The sequence below is a fragment of the Cynocephalus volans genome, chromosome 3 (genome assembly GCF_027409185.1).
Source record: "Cynocephalus volans isolate mCynVol1 chromosome 3, mCynVol1.pri, whole genome shotgun sequence".
NCBI classification, from domain to species: Eukaryota; Metazoa; Chordata; class Mammalia; order Dermoptera; family Cynocephalidae; genus Cynocephalus; species Cynocephalus volans.
Window position 1 is genome coordinate 1128349 of NC_084462.1, and position 16699 is coordinate 1145047.

At 51.4% G+C, this 16699-nt stretch overlaps 2 protein-coding genes across 2 annotated transcripts; both read left to right on the forward strand.

Annotated features, from left to right (window-relative positions):
• The first annotated feature begins 173 nt into the window (after positions 1 to 173).
• On the forward strand, positions 174 to 6151 carry GRWD1 (glutamate rich WD repeat containing 1). Its single transcript, XM_063089826.1, has 7 exons — positions 174 to 373; positions 568 to 685; positions 921 to 1074; positions 3148 to 3361; positions 3502 to 3644; positions 3864 to 4061; positions 5206 to 6151. Exons 1-7 carry the CDS (start codon positions 187 to 189, stop codon positions 5521 to 5523), a joined length of 1332 nt encoding a protein of 443 aa, XP_062945896.1. The 5' UTR covers positions 174 to 186; the 3' UTR covers positions 5524 to 6151.
• A 5417-nt stretch (positions 6152 to 11568) lies between these two features.
• On the forward strand, positions 11569 to 15815 carry KCNJ14 (potassium inwardly rectifying channel subfamily J member 14). Its single transcript, XM_063091448.1, has 2 exons — positions 11569 to 12282; positions 14124 to 15815. The coding sequence occupies exons 1-2, from the start codon at positions 11569 to 11571 to the stop codon at positions 14712 to 14714; spliced, it is 1305 nt and encodes a 434-aa protein (XP_062947518.1). The 3' UTR covers positions 14715 to 15815.
• Positions 15816 to 16699: the final 884 nt, after the last annotated feature.

Sequence of the window (16699 nt, forward strand, 5' to 3'; positions counted from 1 at the left end):
AGGTTTCTCTCGCTTGGCCAGGAAGCCGTTACCTTAGTTCTCCTTCCCCTCCTCCCCATCGCCCGCTCTAATTGGTGGACCGGGAGGTTTTTGAGGTAACCGCGCAGTTGGCAGGATTTCAGAAGGTCGCAAGAGGAACCCGGAAGTGACGCTTTTACCTCGCGCCGGCGGTGAGAGAGTTCGAAGATGGCGGCACGCAGGGGTCGGCGGCGCACGTGTGAAACCGGGGAACTCATGGAGGCCGAGTCCGGCGACGCAGGTTCCGAGGGCACAGCCCAGGTCTACTTGCCCGGCCGGGGACCGCCGCTGCGCGAAGGGGAAGAGCTGGTCATGGACGAAGAGGCCTATATGCTGTACCACAGAGCGCAAACTGGTAGGGCCGAGGGCTCGGACTCCTGAGTCCCAGGGGGCTGATCCCGAGCCTTTAACTTAAGAGGCACTCCGGAAGAGAATGCTGGGGTCTAGGAGACGTGGTGTCCACACTGGAGACGGCTGGTTCCTGAGGGAGATGGAGGCTGAGATCCCTCTGTGCTATTCTAACTCTTCAACTCCCCTTTCCATCCCTAGGCGCCCCCTGTCTCAGCTTCGACATAGTCCGTGATCACCTGGGAGACAACCGGACAGAATTTCCTGTTACACTTTACCTGTGCGCTGGGACTCAGGCGGAGAGCGCCCAGAGCAACAGGTGAGTGAGACCTGAGGCTTTCCCAGGACCAGGAGTCCGAGTCCCCCTCCTCTTCCTTCTTCAGGACCCAGTGATCTGAGTCTCCATGCCTCTCCCTACCCTTCCTTGCTCAGGACCCAGGAGTTGGAGCTTCCAGCTTCTGCCTCCCGCAAACCCAAGAGTTTGAGTTTCCAGCCTTCCTTCTCCCTAAGGATTCTGGTCTCCAGTGCCTAACTCATCCCACACTTTCTCCCAGGCTGATGATGCTTCGGATGCACAATCTGCATGGGACGAAGCCCCCACTCTCAGAGGGCAGTGATGAAGATGAGGAGGAGGAGGAAGATGAAGAGCAGAAGCCTCAGCTGGAGCTGGCCATGGTGCCCCACTATGGTGGGATCAATCGAGTTCGGGTACACATACTCCCAGAAGCCTGATCTGCATTCTCTGGAACACACCCCATCCACCACCCACCCCCTATGTCCATACCTCTCCCCGCACCATGCCTTTTAGCTTTTAGAAAAGTACTTGGCACATAGTTCTATACATCTTAGCTATTATGATAATTGTCATTACATGCTATGTACTGTTTCAGACTATGGAGATATTTTTTATATTCTCACTTTCCAGTAAAATGGTGAAAGTTATAAAACTTATCTGATGGGGCTGATGTGATGATAAAATGAAATAATGTATAGTGCCTGGAATAGGCACTATTGTATCATTACTTGATTGATATTGAATCATAACTTGATTGTAATGTAAGATGTTTTCTGTTATATTATTACTCAGGAACTGTTTTGGGCTGTGAGTTTTTGTTTGTCTGTGTCAGAGTTAAAGCATCTTCTAATCAGGTAAATATGTGAATAAAATGAGATGTATGAAGAGCACTTAGAACAGTACTTGACCCGTAAGTGGTGCTGTGAGTTTTCGTTAAATTATTCTTACCATGTTTCAGGTACTGTTCTAGATCTTGAGGGTGTGGGTGTGGGTGTGTGAGTGTGGGTGTGGGTGTGTGGCTGGCCGGTATAGGGATCTCTGAACTCTTGACCTTGGTGTTATAACACCGCAGTCTAACCAAATGAGCTATCAGGTGAGCCCGAAATGCTTTTTTTTTTTTTTAAATCTTGAGGATTTAGCAGCAAGCAAAAGTTCTTCGACTCCATAACTTACATGCTAGTGAGGGAAGGGCACAAGAAGCAGCTAAGTAAATGTATTGTATGTCAAAAGGTGCTAAGTGTTGTAGAGAAAAATAAAATGAAGCAAGATAAGGAGTTCATGGGACAGAATTGCTATTTTAAATAGTGTGGTTAGTTTGTGGTGGCAGCCCAAGCCTAGATAGAGGGCAAAAAATAAATGAATAAGTAAATAAATAGTGTGGTTAGGGAAGTATTCAGTGATAAAGTGCCTTTTGAATAGAGACCCACAGGAAGTGAGGGAGTGAGCCAAGGATATCTGTGGGAAACACAAGTTCAAAGGCCCTGGGGTGAACTCGGCATGTTTGAGGAGTTTCAAGGGAAGCTGGGGAGTCTGGAGCAGAATGGACTGGGGCAGAGTGACAAGATTTGGAGGGTTGTGGGTACAGAGGAGACTGATTGTTTAGGGCCTTGTACGCCATTGTGTGTATATTTGGGCTTCTTTACTTGGAGAGAAATTGGGAGCCATTGGAAGGTTTGGAGCAGAGGAAAGGCAGAATCTGGCTTTTGTTTTAAAGGGGTCCTTCTGGCTGCCATATTGAGAATCACCTGCAGGGAGGCAAGGGCAGAAGGACAGAATCCTGTGAGGAGGTTGTTACAGTAATTCAGGAGAGAGATGATATTAGTAGTAGCATGAGTGACATCAGTAGAGGTAATGAGAAGGGGTTAGAAGTGTGCATTTTAGTGCAACCAGCATAGATGTTGGGCATGAGAAAGAAGAGACAAGTCAAGAATGAGTCCTGCTGTTTTTTGGTCCTGGGATGAGGAACATGGGAGAAGTAGGTTGTAGTTGGCAATTAAGAGCTTGGCTTTGGTTGTGTTAAGTTTGATTGGTCGGTGCAGTGAGAGTCTGGAGTTCAGGAAAAGAGGTCAGGGCTAGGAGATATTAGAAAGCTTGAGGCTGGATGGGATCTCCTAGTGAGCATGTGTACAAAGGCAAAGAGGCCCAAGGACTGAGCCCTGTGACCCTCCAGCATTTAAAGGATTACAGAGACCAAAAGTCTCAACATACTCCTGATGGCTGGTGCGAATTACAACCTCAATTTCCAGGTGTCTTGGAGCTTTGTCCCTGCAACCCCCACTACTTTCACCCATTCATAGAGAGTTGTCCCATTACCACACTGGTCTTGCAGGTTGTGATTTCTTTCCCACAGAGGTCTCTGAGAGCTGTAGTCCCAGCCCTGGGGATCTGAGGAACTGTTGTTCTGGTTCTCAGCGATGTGGGTAGCTTGTGGTAACCACTGAGCCCCCATCCCTCCACTTTACACATCCTTTCCCCATCTCTTGCAGGTGTCATGGCTGGGCGAGGAGCCTGTGGCTGGGGTATGGTCAGAGAAGGGCCAGGTGGAGGTGTTTGCACTGCAGCGGCTTCTGCAGGTGGTGGATGACCCCCAGGCCCTGGCAACCTTCCTCCGGGACGAGCAGGCCCGAGTGAAACCCATATTCAGCTTCACTGGCCACATGGGAGAAGGCTTTGCACTTGACTGGTCCTCCCGGGTGCCTGGTGAGTCCCTGGGGTGTGCACATGGTCCACAGAGGGGGAAAGGAGCAGGGGCCGCATCAAGGGTGGCTACTTAGACTCCAGGGAGGGGCATGAGCTACAGCCAGTTGGGACGAGGTGGTTTCCTGACTCTCTTTCCCCAGGTCGCCTATTGACTGGTGACTGTCAGAAGAACATCCACCTCTGGATGCCTACGGATGGCGGCTCCTGGCATGTGGACCAGCGGCCATTTGTGGGCCACACACGCTCTGTGGAGGACCTGCAGTGGTCACCAGCTGAGGACACGGTGAGGAAGGGCTGGGGGCCTGGACACCTGAGTCTGATCGGGAATGGGCTAGGGACCTAGAATCCTGGATCTTGGAGGTGGTTGGAGGCCTGACAGATTGAATTTGCAGGCCAAGTCCTAGTGAGGGTACACTAAAAGAGAGGGCAGCCCACCACTACTTCCTGGTCTTCACAGTGGGGTGGGGGTACATGTGGGTCACTCATACTCCACCTTGCCCAGGTATTCGCCTCCTGCTCAGCTGATGCTTCCATTCGCATCTGGGACATCCGGGCAGCCCCCAGCAAGGCCTGCATGCTTACCACAGCCACCGCCCATGATGGGGATGTCAACGTCATCAACTGGAGCCACCGGGAGCCCTTCCTGCTCAGTGGCGGTGATGACGGGGCCCTCAAGGTCTGGGACCTGCGGCAGTTCAAGGTATTTTCCCAGCTGGACACTTGGGAGTAGAGAAGCTACTGCTCCCAGCAACCAGTGAGATTTGTAGATTTTTCCCTCTTTAGATGGTTTTATGCAACAAGCACTGGGAAGGCCCTTAGAATTAGAGTTTAGCCCCTTCATGGTACAGATGAGGAAAGTGACGCTCAGGAAGAGGCAGGGTAGTGACTGGTGTGGGGTCACTCACTCCACCAGGTGGATAGTTGACCAGAGGTGGAAGAGGCTCGGGGCCAGCAGAGTACAACTCCCATTTGCCTGTGAGACAGAGGTGCAGCTGGCGGTGCGGCCTATGGACTCAAGGGCTTAAGGGAGTTGTAATTTATCTTTTAGTGGATTTTATAGAATCAACTGAGAATTGGGAATCCAGCTCACTTATTGCAGGAGAGGAAACTGAGGCACAGAGGGACAGGAGCAGATGTGACATTATAGCAAGCTAAGAGTTGACTTCATAAAGCTAGAGGGGCCTCAGGCAGGAGAAATTGCAGCTTCGGGTATACCTCTGGACAAAACTGTAACCTCACCTGGCTTCATGCCTTCCTGGGACTGCCACAGAGTAATCTCTTTTGCCCACCCCAGTTTAATTGGTTCTGTAGAATCAGCCCTGGGGAGGCTTCTAGAGTTGGATTGCAGCTCTCAGGCCCAGTGGGTCAGAGGGCCCAGTTGGTCGGCCATGGGAATTTTGGAGCCAGTTCTCCCAAGTGGAGAGACCTCAATTCCCAGCAGCGCCTTTGTTTTAGTAAAAGTGCTATCATTCTTTGGGTCAGCTGCCTTTGGAGCTTCTGAGAATCATGCTTCTGCCCCTTTTAAGGCCTCTGTAGAATCAACCAGGAGAGAACTACCTTCTTTTATAGGAAAGGAAACTGAGGCATACCCAGGGAAGAACAGGAGTGGGGATTTTGTGACCTGGAGCTATAAGGGGCTTCTTTGCAGGCAAAACCACAATTGTCAGCAGCCCCTGGGACAGTAAGCCTTATTACTGTCTGTACTTTGCTCTATTATGTCCTTTCATGGACTCTGGGCTTGTGGGGAACCCTGAGGCTGGAGAAGAGTGGGGTGCTCTGCATGGGTCCTCTTAAGAGCCAGGCTAAGGTGTTCAGAGCCCCTGACTCCCATCCTTTCCTTGTAGTCTGGCTCCCCTGTGGCCACCTTCAAGCAACATGTGGCCCCCGTGACCTCTGTCGAGTGGCACCCCCAGGACAGCGGGGTCTTTGCAGCCTCTGGTGCAGACAACCAGATCACGCAATGGGACCTGGCAGTGGAGCGGGATCCTGAGACGGGTGACGCGGAGACCGACCCTGGGCTGGCAGACCTCCCCCAGCAGCTACTGTTCGTGCACCAGGGTGAAACAGATCTGAAGGAGTTGCACTGGCACCCCCAGTGCCCTGGGGTTCTAGTCAGCACAGCCCTGTCAGGCTTCACCATCTTCCGTACCATCAGTGTCTAAGGCAGTTCCTAGTTACTTCTGGTCTTGCCTTCCACTTGGGAAATGAGGTTGAAGTTGATTCCCCTGGAAGGGGTTTATTCAGGTCTGTTGACTAGCCCCTCCAAAAGCCTTCGTTTGACTGGCCCATTTGCTGCCACGATGGATTCTGTTTGACTTATTGTTCTTAAAAGGATTTGGTTTGGTCCAGTGACCCCTCCAGCTAAAGGACTTGGTTTCACCCATGGCTCTCCAAAACGATTCCCACCCGAAGACTTGGTTCAGCCCAGTGACCCCCATCTATCAGAGATGGCTGATATAGCCTGCGTGTCGGGGGATTTTTGTCAGCTGTGATGCCTGGCTTGACCCTTTGACCTCTCTGTCCCAGGACTCACTTTTGGCAGCTGGTCTCCCGCAGGGAACTTGAGGGCTTTACAGTAGCTGTATGAAAGTTGAGATGTGAGTTCCTCCAACAGAATTTCGTTCTGCCCTTGTCTTCCTGCCAATTGGGTTTGGCCAGGATTTCCCAGTGGGGGGCCGTATGGGGTCCCCTCTCCTCCTCCCTGGGCTGGTACTATGCAGGGAGGAAGGTTAGGGGCTCTTTAGAGGCAATAAAAAAAAGAAAAGAGTCAATAAAGGACTAGAATGAGGAGTGGAGTGCGTGGGAGACTGGTCCTTCTGGCCACGTTCCTGTGAGGAAACTGAGAGGGAAGAGGAGAGACAGGAATTTGGCAGCCAGCTGTCCCTAGGCCACTAGGCTGGGACAGGCCACTGGGAGTCTGTTCTCCATGGAATCCAACCCTCAGCCCATTAGCTGCATTCAGTTCTGCCTTCCCTAAATTTTATTCCATCCGGAACTCATCACTCTGGGTCAGTGAAAAGTCATCTCATCCTGTGCCCCTCAACTTATTAAGGATCCATCTCAGGAGGAACTAGGGACCCCCCGACCTTTTCTCTGTCCCTTTTATTATTATCCCACTGTTTATTTAATTGTTCCTTAATCTATGTCGCTGCTCTTTCTGTGTCCCCATCTTTCAGTGTCTCCTGTCCCCTATTGTCTGTGTCCCTGCCCCCCGCATCGGTGTCTCTCTCCTCTGCCACTGTCTACTCTCCAGCCAGCCTGGGCTGCAGCCCAGCCACCCTGCCTGGCTGTCCTCCTTGGCTCCCCCTGTGCGGCTCTGAGCTGGCCCCACCCTTTGCCTGCCCCCCTCACCCCCCACGCCTGGTCCAGGACTCCTCTGATCCGCCTTTGGACTCAGAGGTCGGGCACCTGGCACAAGGCCCTGGGGGCTGAGGACAGAGAACAGCCCCTTTTGGCACCTACAGAGGCCACCCCTCAGCCCTAGTGGAGGAGCCCCCACCGAAGGGCATGGGGGTGGGCTGCCCCACCAGGTACGTGTCTCCATGCAAGGTCCCGCACCTGAGAACCACACCACCTCCCCCTCCTCCCTCCTGCCATTGCCCCCCCATCCTCCCCTGCTTAGGACCAACTAGGGTCCTCTCTGCCCCAACATGCCCCCTTCTCAGTGTTGCCCCCTCAGGGAGGCCCTGTCTTACCCTCAGTAACAGATTCCTGGCCCAGAAGACTCTCCTCTCTCCCTCGGGTTTGGCACCTCCAACTCTGAGCTCATCTCAAGTTTCTGCCTCTTCTTACCAGCACCGCCATCCCCCCTTCAAAGAGAGCTTCTTTTCTCACCCCATCTCTGGCTTCACAACTCTGTCTTTCCGTCTCTTTCCACTTCTGTTTTGTGGGGTTTTTTGGCAACTGGCTGGGATGAGCCCTGGACCTGGGTGTTATCAGCACTGTGCTCCAACCAACTGAGAGAACGAGTCAGCCCTCTTCCCACTTCAGAGACCTATTTCTCTTTCCCCAGTTGCTCTTAGTCTCTCTCTTCTGTCTCTCGCACCCCCCCCCCCATGTCCCACCCACTTCTGGGTCCCTGTTCCCCCTGCCAGTTCTCTGTCCTCTTTGTCAGGGTTTCCTCTCTCGACACCCATCTCTTCCTACTCTTCTCTTGAGTCTCTGTGTCTTTCTGCTGTCTCTGTCCCCCGCCCCTCTCCTGTCAGTCTCTGCTCTCCAACCTGCCGTCCAGACCTCGTTGCTAGGTGGGGAATAGGAGGGGACATCCCCAGTCCCCAGGGAAGAATGTGAAAACGTGTGCAAATGGGGGGGCGTGGGGCGGGGCTTCTTGGCCCGAGATTAGACCGTGACTTTGACACAAAGTTGAAGCACCTTAAGCTCTGTGTCTACTTTATATGGAAACATTAAGCTGCTCTCGTAGGTCAGGTGGACGATGGGGGCGGCGGGGGGTGCTAGTTCAGGCTCGGGATCCTTTTCCCTTCCATCCTGCCTTTGCCAGGGGAGGGGGGCTGTTCCCTGAGCCCCAGTCGTGTCCACCATCCTGGGAGCTGGGCCACATTGGGCACAGACAGAGCCCCCTGGATGTGATGGTCTATGTTGGCTTTATGAAATGGACACAGTCAGGTCTGCCTCACAGGACTGAGGTGGGACCCAAGGATTTAGGAGGCAGAGTCCTGAGTTGGAAAGGCTCAGGACTCAAAACAGCATCCAACCCCTGGCACTGTGTGCGCTTGGCCAAGTCATGGCCTTCCCTGAGTGAAATGGGATAATGATCTTGAGCTCCCAGCATCCTGAGCAGTCAAGGTGAGTGGTGGGATCTGGTGGAGTCCAGCGGGTGGTCTGCAAACGTCTAACGAGCTCATCACGAGGCCCAGCACATAGTAGGTGCTCAGGAAACAGGAGCACACGTGATGAGATTGTGGTTCATTGCTCAGGTTTTGGCTCCCAGAGGCCTAGATGGGCGTCCAGGTTTTGCCACTCCTTTCCTGGCTGAGGGACCTGAGGCAAGGGGCTAACCTCAGAGCTTCAGTTTACTTTTCTGTGGAAAGCAACGTCCCCACATCAGAAAGTTGTTGTTAGAGATGCATGAGTGGGTGAGAGGCCCACCCTGGGGAGGGGATGGGGGCTGGCTCAGTGTGAGCGCCGTGCCCTGTCATTGGGAAGGCTCCTGAGAAGGACTATTCCAGAATGGGGGTTTCCAGGCTGGAGAGGGGTTGCAATTGTAGAGGTTGCATCCTAGATTCCAACCCCAAACCTGTCCTCTTGGGTGACTAGCCTGTTTTCTCTCTTCAGGAGAAAAATCTCTAACATCCAGGGCAGTTGAGGGTGAGAAAAGAGTCAAGGTTGGGGCACAGTGTGGGTGCTGGACAAAGCCAGGTCTGGTCCACTCTGACCTGAGCCTCAGCTTTTCCTCTATAAATGGGCCTAATAAACCCCCACATAGCAGGGCTGTCCGGTGGTCATGGACACCTGCAGGGGATCCTGTTGGTACTAAACATGACATAGACTAATGCTTCTCTCTTCGGATGGGATGTCCCAGGCCCTGCCAAGAAGCCCATGAAGAACCCCAGAACCTGCTACAGCGGGCACATAAAACATAGGTACTTCATAATATTGGTGGAATTGATGAGCAAATTTCTTAACTGGTACCGCTTGTCCTAGCCCAGCCAGATCCTGGAAGTCCCCCCACTTCAGTGCAGGGGTTAACCTTGCAGTTGCTGGAGGGTGATGAGACCTGCAGGTCCATGCCCCCCCTTCCCTTCCTTCCTCCACCCTTTTGGACTGCTGGGATTCCCTCCGTTTCACAGATGAGAGAACTGAGGCTCAGGAAGGGACGTGACCTGCTACCCACCAGTCATATAGCTAGTAAGTGGCCAAGCCGGGATTCAACCGAGAGCTGCCTGATTCAAAAGCCCAAGGTCTGTCATTTGGATTTCCTCTTCTTTTCAAGTTAGGGAACTTTGTCCCCATCCCATAGATGAGCAAACTGAGGCTCTGAAAAAGGAAGCCAGGGATCCCAGGGCACACAAGTCACTAGCTGAGGGAGGATTGGGCCCTGGGTCTACATGACGGGAAAGCCCCATATGACCTTGATGAAGTAGTCCCAGTTTCCTCACTTTACAATTGAGGGGACAGGCTCAGAAAAGAGTTGCCCAAGATCAGAGTGTCAGGGCTGAGCCTGTTTTACTTACTTATCTGTTTGCTTGTTTAGTAACATCTTTGTTGAAATACAATTCACAAGGGCCGACCCCGTGGCTCACTCGGGAGAGCGCTGTGCTGGGAGCGCTGAGGCCGCGGGTTCGGATCCTATATAGGGATGGTCGGTTCGCTCCCTGGCTGAGCGCGATGCGGGCAGCACCAAGCCAAGGGTTGCGATCCCCTCACCAGTCACAAAAACAATAACAAAAACAACACCAAAAAAATGAAATACAATTCACCCATTAAAGTATACAATGGCTTTTAGTATATTCACAGTTGTACAACCATCACTGAAATTAATCTTAGAACATTTTCATCACCCAAAAACAAACCCCATGTCCTCTGTCACTCCCAAATCTCCCCATTTCCGCAGCCTTAGGCAACCACTAGTCTACTAATTTATAAATTTGCCCACTCTGGAAATTTCATATTAATGAAAGTACACGGCCTTTTGTGATTGGCTTCTTTCACTTGGCATAAAGTTTTCAAGGTTTATCATTGTTCTATCAGTATTTCATTTCTTTTTATCACCAAATAGTATTCATTGGATGAATATACCACATTTTATTTATCCATTCACAAGTTGATTGATATTTGAGTTGTTTCCACCTTTTGGCTATTAGGAATAATGCTGTGATGAATATTTGTGTGTACGTTTTTGTGTGGACATTTGTTTTCATTTATTTATCTTGGTTAGATACGTACAAGTGGAATTGCTGGGTGATACGAGGGTACTTCAGAAGATTCCTGGAAAGATCTGTATATCTTAATTCTATTTTTCTACAAACTTTTTGAAGTACCCTCAAATGGTATCTACGTTTAACCATTTAAGGAACTGCGAGACTGGTTTCTACAGCAGTGTATGAGGGTCCCAATTTCTCCACATTCTCACCAACGCTTGTTATTGTCTGGTTTTCTTTGTTGTTTTTTTACTATCGCCATCCTAAGTGGGTGTGCAGCGGTAGCTCAGTGTGGCTCATTGCAGTTCCCTGATGGCTACTGATGTTCAGTATTTTCTCATGTGCTTATTGGTCATTTGTATATCTTTTTCTGAGAAATGTCTATGTAGATCCTTTGCCCAGCTTTAAATTGGGTTGTTTTTTATTTTATTATTGAGTTGCAAGAGCTTTTAGATACAAGCTCCTTATCAGATATATCATTTGTGACTATTCTCTCCCATTGGTGGTTTGTCTTTTTTTTGGTGGCTGGCCAGTATGGGGATCTGTACCCTTGTCCTTCGTGTTCACTTTCTTGATAGTGTCCTTGGAAGCACAAAGTTTTTAATTTTGACGAAATTCAAATTTATCTATTTTTCCTTTTCTGGATTGTGCTATCTGAATCTGTTTTTGAACCATAGATGACCAGAGCCCTCATCCTTCCATGCCGACTTCGTGCTGAGAAGCAGTTACAACTTAAGGTTTATGCACATGGACTCTGGAGCTCTACTGCTTGCACTTAAATCCTAGTTAATTTACCTGTGACCTTGGGCAAGTTACTTAAACTTTCTGTGCCTCAGTTTCCTCATTTGTAAAATGGGGATAATAATGTCTACCTCATAGGCTTGCTCTGAGGCCCAAATATGTAAATTCATGTAAAGTGCTCACAACAGTGTCTAAACTATAAATTTAGTATAACATAGAACATAAATAATAACTTTAGTATATTTAACTTAGTGTACACCACTGTATAAATGTCTGCTATAACTATTGTGGTGCTTGCTAGAGTGCTGTCATGGCTGTAGTTTTGTTGCTCTTGTAGCTATGTAAGTATCTCCCACCATACTATTGTTGTTAATGCTGTGCTCCAATGTGTAAGGCAAGTGCTTGTGATATCGTTCCACCCATTTGGCAGATGAGGCCACTGAGGCCCACCAGATAGCATGCGTGGCTGATAAGCCCAACCGTTCCCGGCACTGTGCTGTGACGTGATGTTCCTGCCCATTTCTTGTCCTCGCAGGTTCGGGGCGCCTGCCCCCCACTAGGTCAAGTGGAGGGGGGCCCCCCCGCTCAATGGGCCTGGCCAGGGCCCTGCGCCGCCTGAGCGGCGCCCTGGAGTCGGGGGACAGCAGGACAGGTGATGAGGAGGAGGCCGGACCTGGGCTCTGCCGCAACGGGTGGGCGCCAGCTCCACTGCCGTCGCAGGTTGGCCGACGCCGCGGGCGCTTTGTCAAGAAGGACGGGCACTGCAACGTGCGCTTCGTGAACCTGGGCGGACAGGGCGCGCGCTACTTGAGCGACCTGTTCACCACGTGCGTGGACGTGCGCTGGCGCTGGATGTGCTTACTCTTCTCCTGCTCCTTCCTCGCCTCCTGGCTGCTCTTCGGCCTGGCCTTCTGGCTCATCGCCTCCCTGCACGGAGACCTGGCCGCTCCGCCGCCGCCCGCGCCCTGCTTCTCCCAGGTAGCCAGCTTCCTGGCGGCCTTCCTCTTCGCGCTGGAGACACAGACGTCCATTGGCTACGGCGTGCGCAGCGTCACCGAGGAGTGCCCGGCCGCCGTGGCTGCTGTGGTGTTGCAGTGCATCGCCGGCTGCGTACTCGACGCCTTTGTCGTAGGCGCCGTCATGGCCAAGATGGCCAAGCCCAAGAAGCGCAACGAGACGCTTGTCTTCAGCGAGAATGCCGTCGTGGCGCTCCGGGACCACCGCCTCTGCCTCATGTGGCGCGTCGGCAACTTGCGCCGCAGCCATCTGGTTGAGGCCCACGTGCGGGCCCAGCTGCTACAGGTGCAGTAGGGAAGTGGGACCGGGCCCTTCACAGGGCTGGGTTTAGAACCCTGGGCGATTGTAGCAGATGTAGGCCTCAAGGCAAGGGGTGGGGGTGCGTGAACTACAATTCCCAGCAGCCTCTGGGGCAGGGACCCGCCCCCAGCCCCTTATGGACTGCGGAAACAGTTATAGGAGATGTAAACCCGAGAGGTCTGTGACTGGTTCTTCCTGGAGGCCTGGACTTGTGACAGATCTTGAGACATAAAGACCTCATCCGCCTTAAAATACCAAGGTGATGGGTTCGGATCCCAGTGCTGGCCAGCCGCCAAAACAAAACGAAACTTAATCCTGTGGCATGAGGAATGGCCGCCTATGGGACTGTGGGAAATCTAGACCTGTGAGGTCCACCCCCTGGCCCATAAAGGCTCGGAACTACAATTCCCAGAAGCCTCTGGGTCAAGGGAACTGCCCTGATGGGCGGTGTGAGATGTGTGTGTGGGGGGGGGGGGGTTGTATGACCTTTCTATGACTCAGGTTTTCAATTCCCAGCTGATACTGTGGCACAGAGAGTGGCCTATGCCTTGGGGCCAGGCCCCTATGGGATTGTGGGAGAGGTGGGCCGAGGATGGGATGCAGCTTATGCCTGCGCTAGCTGTGAAACTCAATTCTCAGGCCTCTGGGCATGGGGTCCGGCAGCATTTGCCGGAGACTTCTTTCCCCACCTTAGTGGCCTAGTCTCTCCTGCCAGCCTGCTACCAAATGAGTACAGGGTGGGGCTTGGGAACCCTTGAATTATAGCTTCTCAGTAACAGAACAAAACTAACTCCAACTCCTACCATCCCTGTAGTAGCAGCTCCCTTGGGCACCCTAAGGAGGGGGCCTTAGTGTTCCTAGAATTATGGTCAAATTGCTCCAATGTCCCTGTTTCCAACAAACTCTGGGGCAGCAACTGCCCAAGTAAAAACCCTTAAGAATTCTGAGCTAATGCTGGACTTTGGGGGGCAGAAGGAAGATGTCTGATTGGTGGGAACTACAACTCCCAGCAGCCTCTGGGGGCTTCTGAAAACAGTTGGAAGGTAATAGGTTCCCACCCCCAACCTTTGCCTCCTGCCGGCTGTTTGAGACGGTGGGATTCATGACCAAGAGGGACACTGTCTCTTCCAGAAGTCTGTGGGACAGTGACATGGCTAGGATGTGGAAACTACCATTGCCACCCGCTACACACACGCACGCACGCACGCGAGGTTGTAGATGGGCTGGGGGTGGAGATAGCCCTGGGGCTAGCTTGAACTGGTGGTGGAGTACAGGGTGCTGGACCTAGACAGTCCTAAATCCCTCTTCTGGTCATTTATTAATAGCCATTTTTCTATCACTTTCCTTTTTTCTATCCCTCTCCTCCAATTCGTGGTTGGATGTCATTCTTATCTTCTGTTTTCTCTTTGATTTCGTCTGTCTTATATCTGTGGCTCTATGACAATATTCTATTCCTCTCTACCTCTTTCGACTCTCTCTCCCCTTACCCCATCCCTCTTCTGGGTTTCTGTCACCTTTCTCTGGACCTCTATCCTCCTGGGTCTCTGGCCCCCTCCCCCTTGGGCTCTGTCCCTCTCTCTGGGCCTTTATCTTCCCCTCTCTGGGTCTCCATCCTACTCTCTGGATCTCTGTGCCCTCCTGTGTTTCTGTCCCCCTCTCTCTGTCTGGGGTGCCATCCCCCTCTCTCTGGATCCATGTTCTCACCCTACCCCTCACCCCTGCTGGTCTTTGCTCTCTTCTTTCTCTGCATCTCCATTCCTTTCTGTCATTGTCTCTGTCTCTGTTCATCTCTGTTCTCCCTACTGTTTCCTTACCTTTTTCTGCAGCCCCGTGTGACCCCAGAAGGGGAGTATATCCCACTAGACCACCAGGATGTGGACGTGGGCTTTGATGGAGGCACCGATCGCATCTTCCTCGTGTCTCCCATCACCATTGTGCATGAGATCGACTCTGCCAGTCCTCTGTATGAGCTAGGACGTGCTGAGCTGGCCCAGGCTGACTTCGAGCTGGTGGTCATTCTCGAGGGTATGGTTGAGGCCACGGCCATGACCACACAGTGTCGCTCATCCTACCTCCCTGGTGAACTGCTCTGGGGCCATCGTTTTGAGCCGGTCCTCTTCCAGCGTGGCTCCCAGTATGAGGTGGACTATCGCCACTTTCATCGCACTTATGAGGTCCCAGGGACACCTGTCTGCAGCGCCAAGGAGCTGGATGAACGGGCAGAACGGGCTTCCCACAGTCCCAAATCTAGCTTCCCAGGTTCTCTGGCTGCATTTTGTTATGAAAATGAACTTGCTCTGAGCTGCTGCCAGGAGGAAGATGAGGAAGAGGAGGCCAAGGAGGGGAATGGGGCAGAGACAGAAGACGGAGCTACCAGTACCCGAGTTCTCACGCCAACCTTGACCCTGCCTGCATGATGCAAGCTGATGTCCCCTTCCCCATTTGTGTTCCCTTCTCAGAGCTAGCAAGATGGAGAGATCGGTCCCTCTTCTGGGATGGGGGCAAGTGTTTCCCAAGACCAACAAGCCTGCTGGGTAAATTATTAGCTGGTGAGTTTCTCCATGCCTGGTGGACCCACCAAGGACATAATGGACCTTAATTCCTCTGCTTCTGTGCTCCCCCGAGACCCCTTTATGAGCCCAATTCCTGAGTCTCACCAGAGCTGAAGGATCCAGAATTCTGGACTATCCAATAGGCAAGGATTGGTAATTCTAGATTCCTGCACATGGCTGGGCCGGAGTTGTTGAGCAGGGTCATAAATCAGTGGCATAGACCACCTCCAGGGTAGGAAGTTAGCAGTTCCAAACAATTGTCATCAGAAGTTTGTAGGTCTGGACTGACCTAGGATTGAAGGGACTGTTGCTTCTTGACTCAGCCAACCAAGTAGTAAATCATTTGTTCTAGACCACCAAAGGAGGTTGTGGAATGCCCCAAATATTCAAGATCATCTTGATTGACCAAAGACAAGGAACAGTGACTACAAGCCAAGAAAAGACCGTGTGATTCCAGAAAGCCCAGAAGTTGAATTCTGTGAGTCTGTGTTGACCACAGAAGCAAGCACTGGTGAATCTAGAACAGGTTTGACCTAAAGAGCTGAACTACTCCAGAAACTAAAGAGTTATGTTTCTACAATGTGCAAAACAATGGCAAGTCTGTGGGCTTACAAGGTCTAAAGTGAAAGATGGGGAGTTCTTGATTAGATAACTCCAGACTACTTGCTATAGAACATCCAGCCAAGGGGATAAGCATTGCTTCTAAATGATCCACAGGGTTTTGGGTTTTTTGTTTTTTTTTTTTTAAGTACCATTCTAGAAGGTTCAAAGGAATCGGGATTCTGTGGCTCAAGACTGATCAGAGTCAAGGAAGGAGGGGCGATTCTAGATGTCTGAAATTTGCTTCCAGTTTGACCAATGGAGTTGAGAATCTTGATGATTCTAGATGACTTCTTGTGGTTCTGTAATGCCAAAAGGAATCAAGGTTCCGTGGATCCAGAGTTGTTCACTACCAAAGCCTGGAAGTTCTTTTTTTTTTTTTTTTTTGTCTTTTTTGTGACCGGTACTCAGCCAGTGAGTGCACTGGCCATTCTTATATAGGATCCGAACCCGCGGTGGGAGCGTCGCTGCGCTCCCAGCACCGCATTCTCCCGAGTACGCCACGGGGTCGGCCCCAAAGCCTGGAACTTCTAATCACCTCCAGAAGGACAGCTCAGCAGTTCTAGGAGGTGGACTCAGGACCCAATAAGCCGCATTTCTGGGCTGGCCTAGAAGGGCAGGGCTCAGGTGAGACCCTGTACATCCCAGGGCTAACTAGTAGGCAAGGAAGGGGGAGGCCCAAGGCTGGTGAGTCTAGAATGCTCTGGAATCCTACACCTTAGTGATGTGTATCTATTTTATGTATATGTATATGTATATATATATATATATATATATAATATAAATACAGATATCTATTTTTTCCCCTGGTTCTTGCAGCAGGGTTAGAAACTGAGCTTGAGCTAATTGGACTGTAGTCCTTTCAAGGATCCAGGAAGCTTTGCTCTAAATCCCAACTCTGCCCCAGTTTACTATGTGATTTTTGAATGAATCATTCCCTTCCCTTTACCTCAGTTTCCCCATATGTAAAAATGGGGCACTGGAACTTGAAGTTCTCCAAGGGCCTTTGCAACAGGATGATTCCTCACTGGCTCTGCCTGGTGATGGAATGCATGGCCTTCCAGGAGCAGGTACAATGGGAGATGCCATTGGAGGCTGGCTCTGAACTCAGGTGTCTGAATCACAGGGCTGGCAAGGGGTAGTGCAAGGGGGAAGACCTGTCCCCCAGATTAAAGAACTGGGAGCTCTTGGTGGGCATGTCTGTAAATGTGTTTCTGGGCATAAGTCCTCCAGCCTGGTCCATGCCACCT

Excerpts from the sequence above, each read along its gene's own strand:
- KCNJ14 (XM_063091448.1), top strand. The coding sequence starts at position 11,569 with ATGGGCCTGGCCAGGGCCCTGCGCCGCCTGAGCGGCGCCCTGGAGTCG. Across the intron at positions 12,283-14,123 it reads TGCGGGCCCAGCTGCTACAG|CCCCGTGTGACCCCAGAAGG; the intron begins GTGCAGTAGGGA and ends CTTTTTCTGCAG.
- GRWD1 (XM_063089826.1), top strand. The coding sequence starts at position 187 with ATGGCGGCACGCAGGGGTCGGCGGCGCACGTGTGAAACCGGGGAACTC. Across the intron at positions 3,362-3,501 it reads CTGGTCCTCCCGGGTGCCTG|GTCGCCTATTGACTGGTGAC; the intron begins GTGAGTCCCTGG and ends CTCTTTCCCCAG. Across the intron at positions 4,062-5,205 it reads GGGACCTGCGGCAGTTCAAG|TCTGGCTCCCCTGTGGCCAC; the intron begins GTATTTTCCCAG and ends CTTTCCTTGTAG.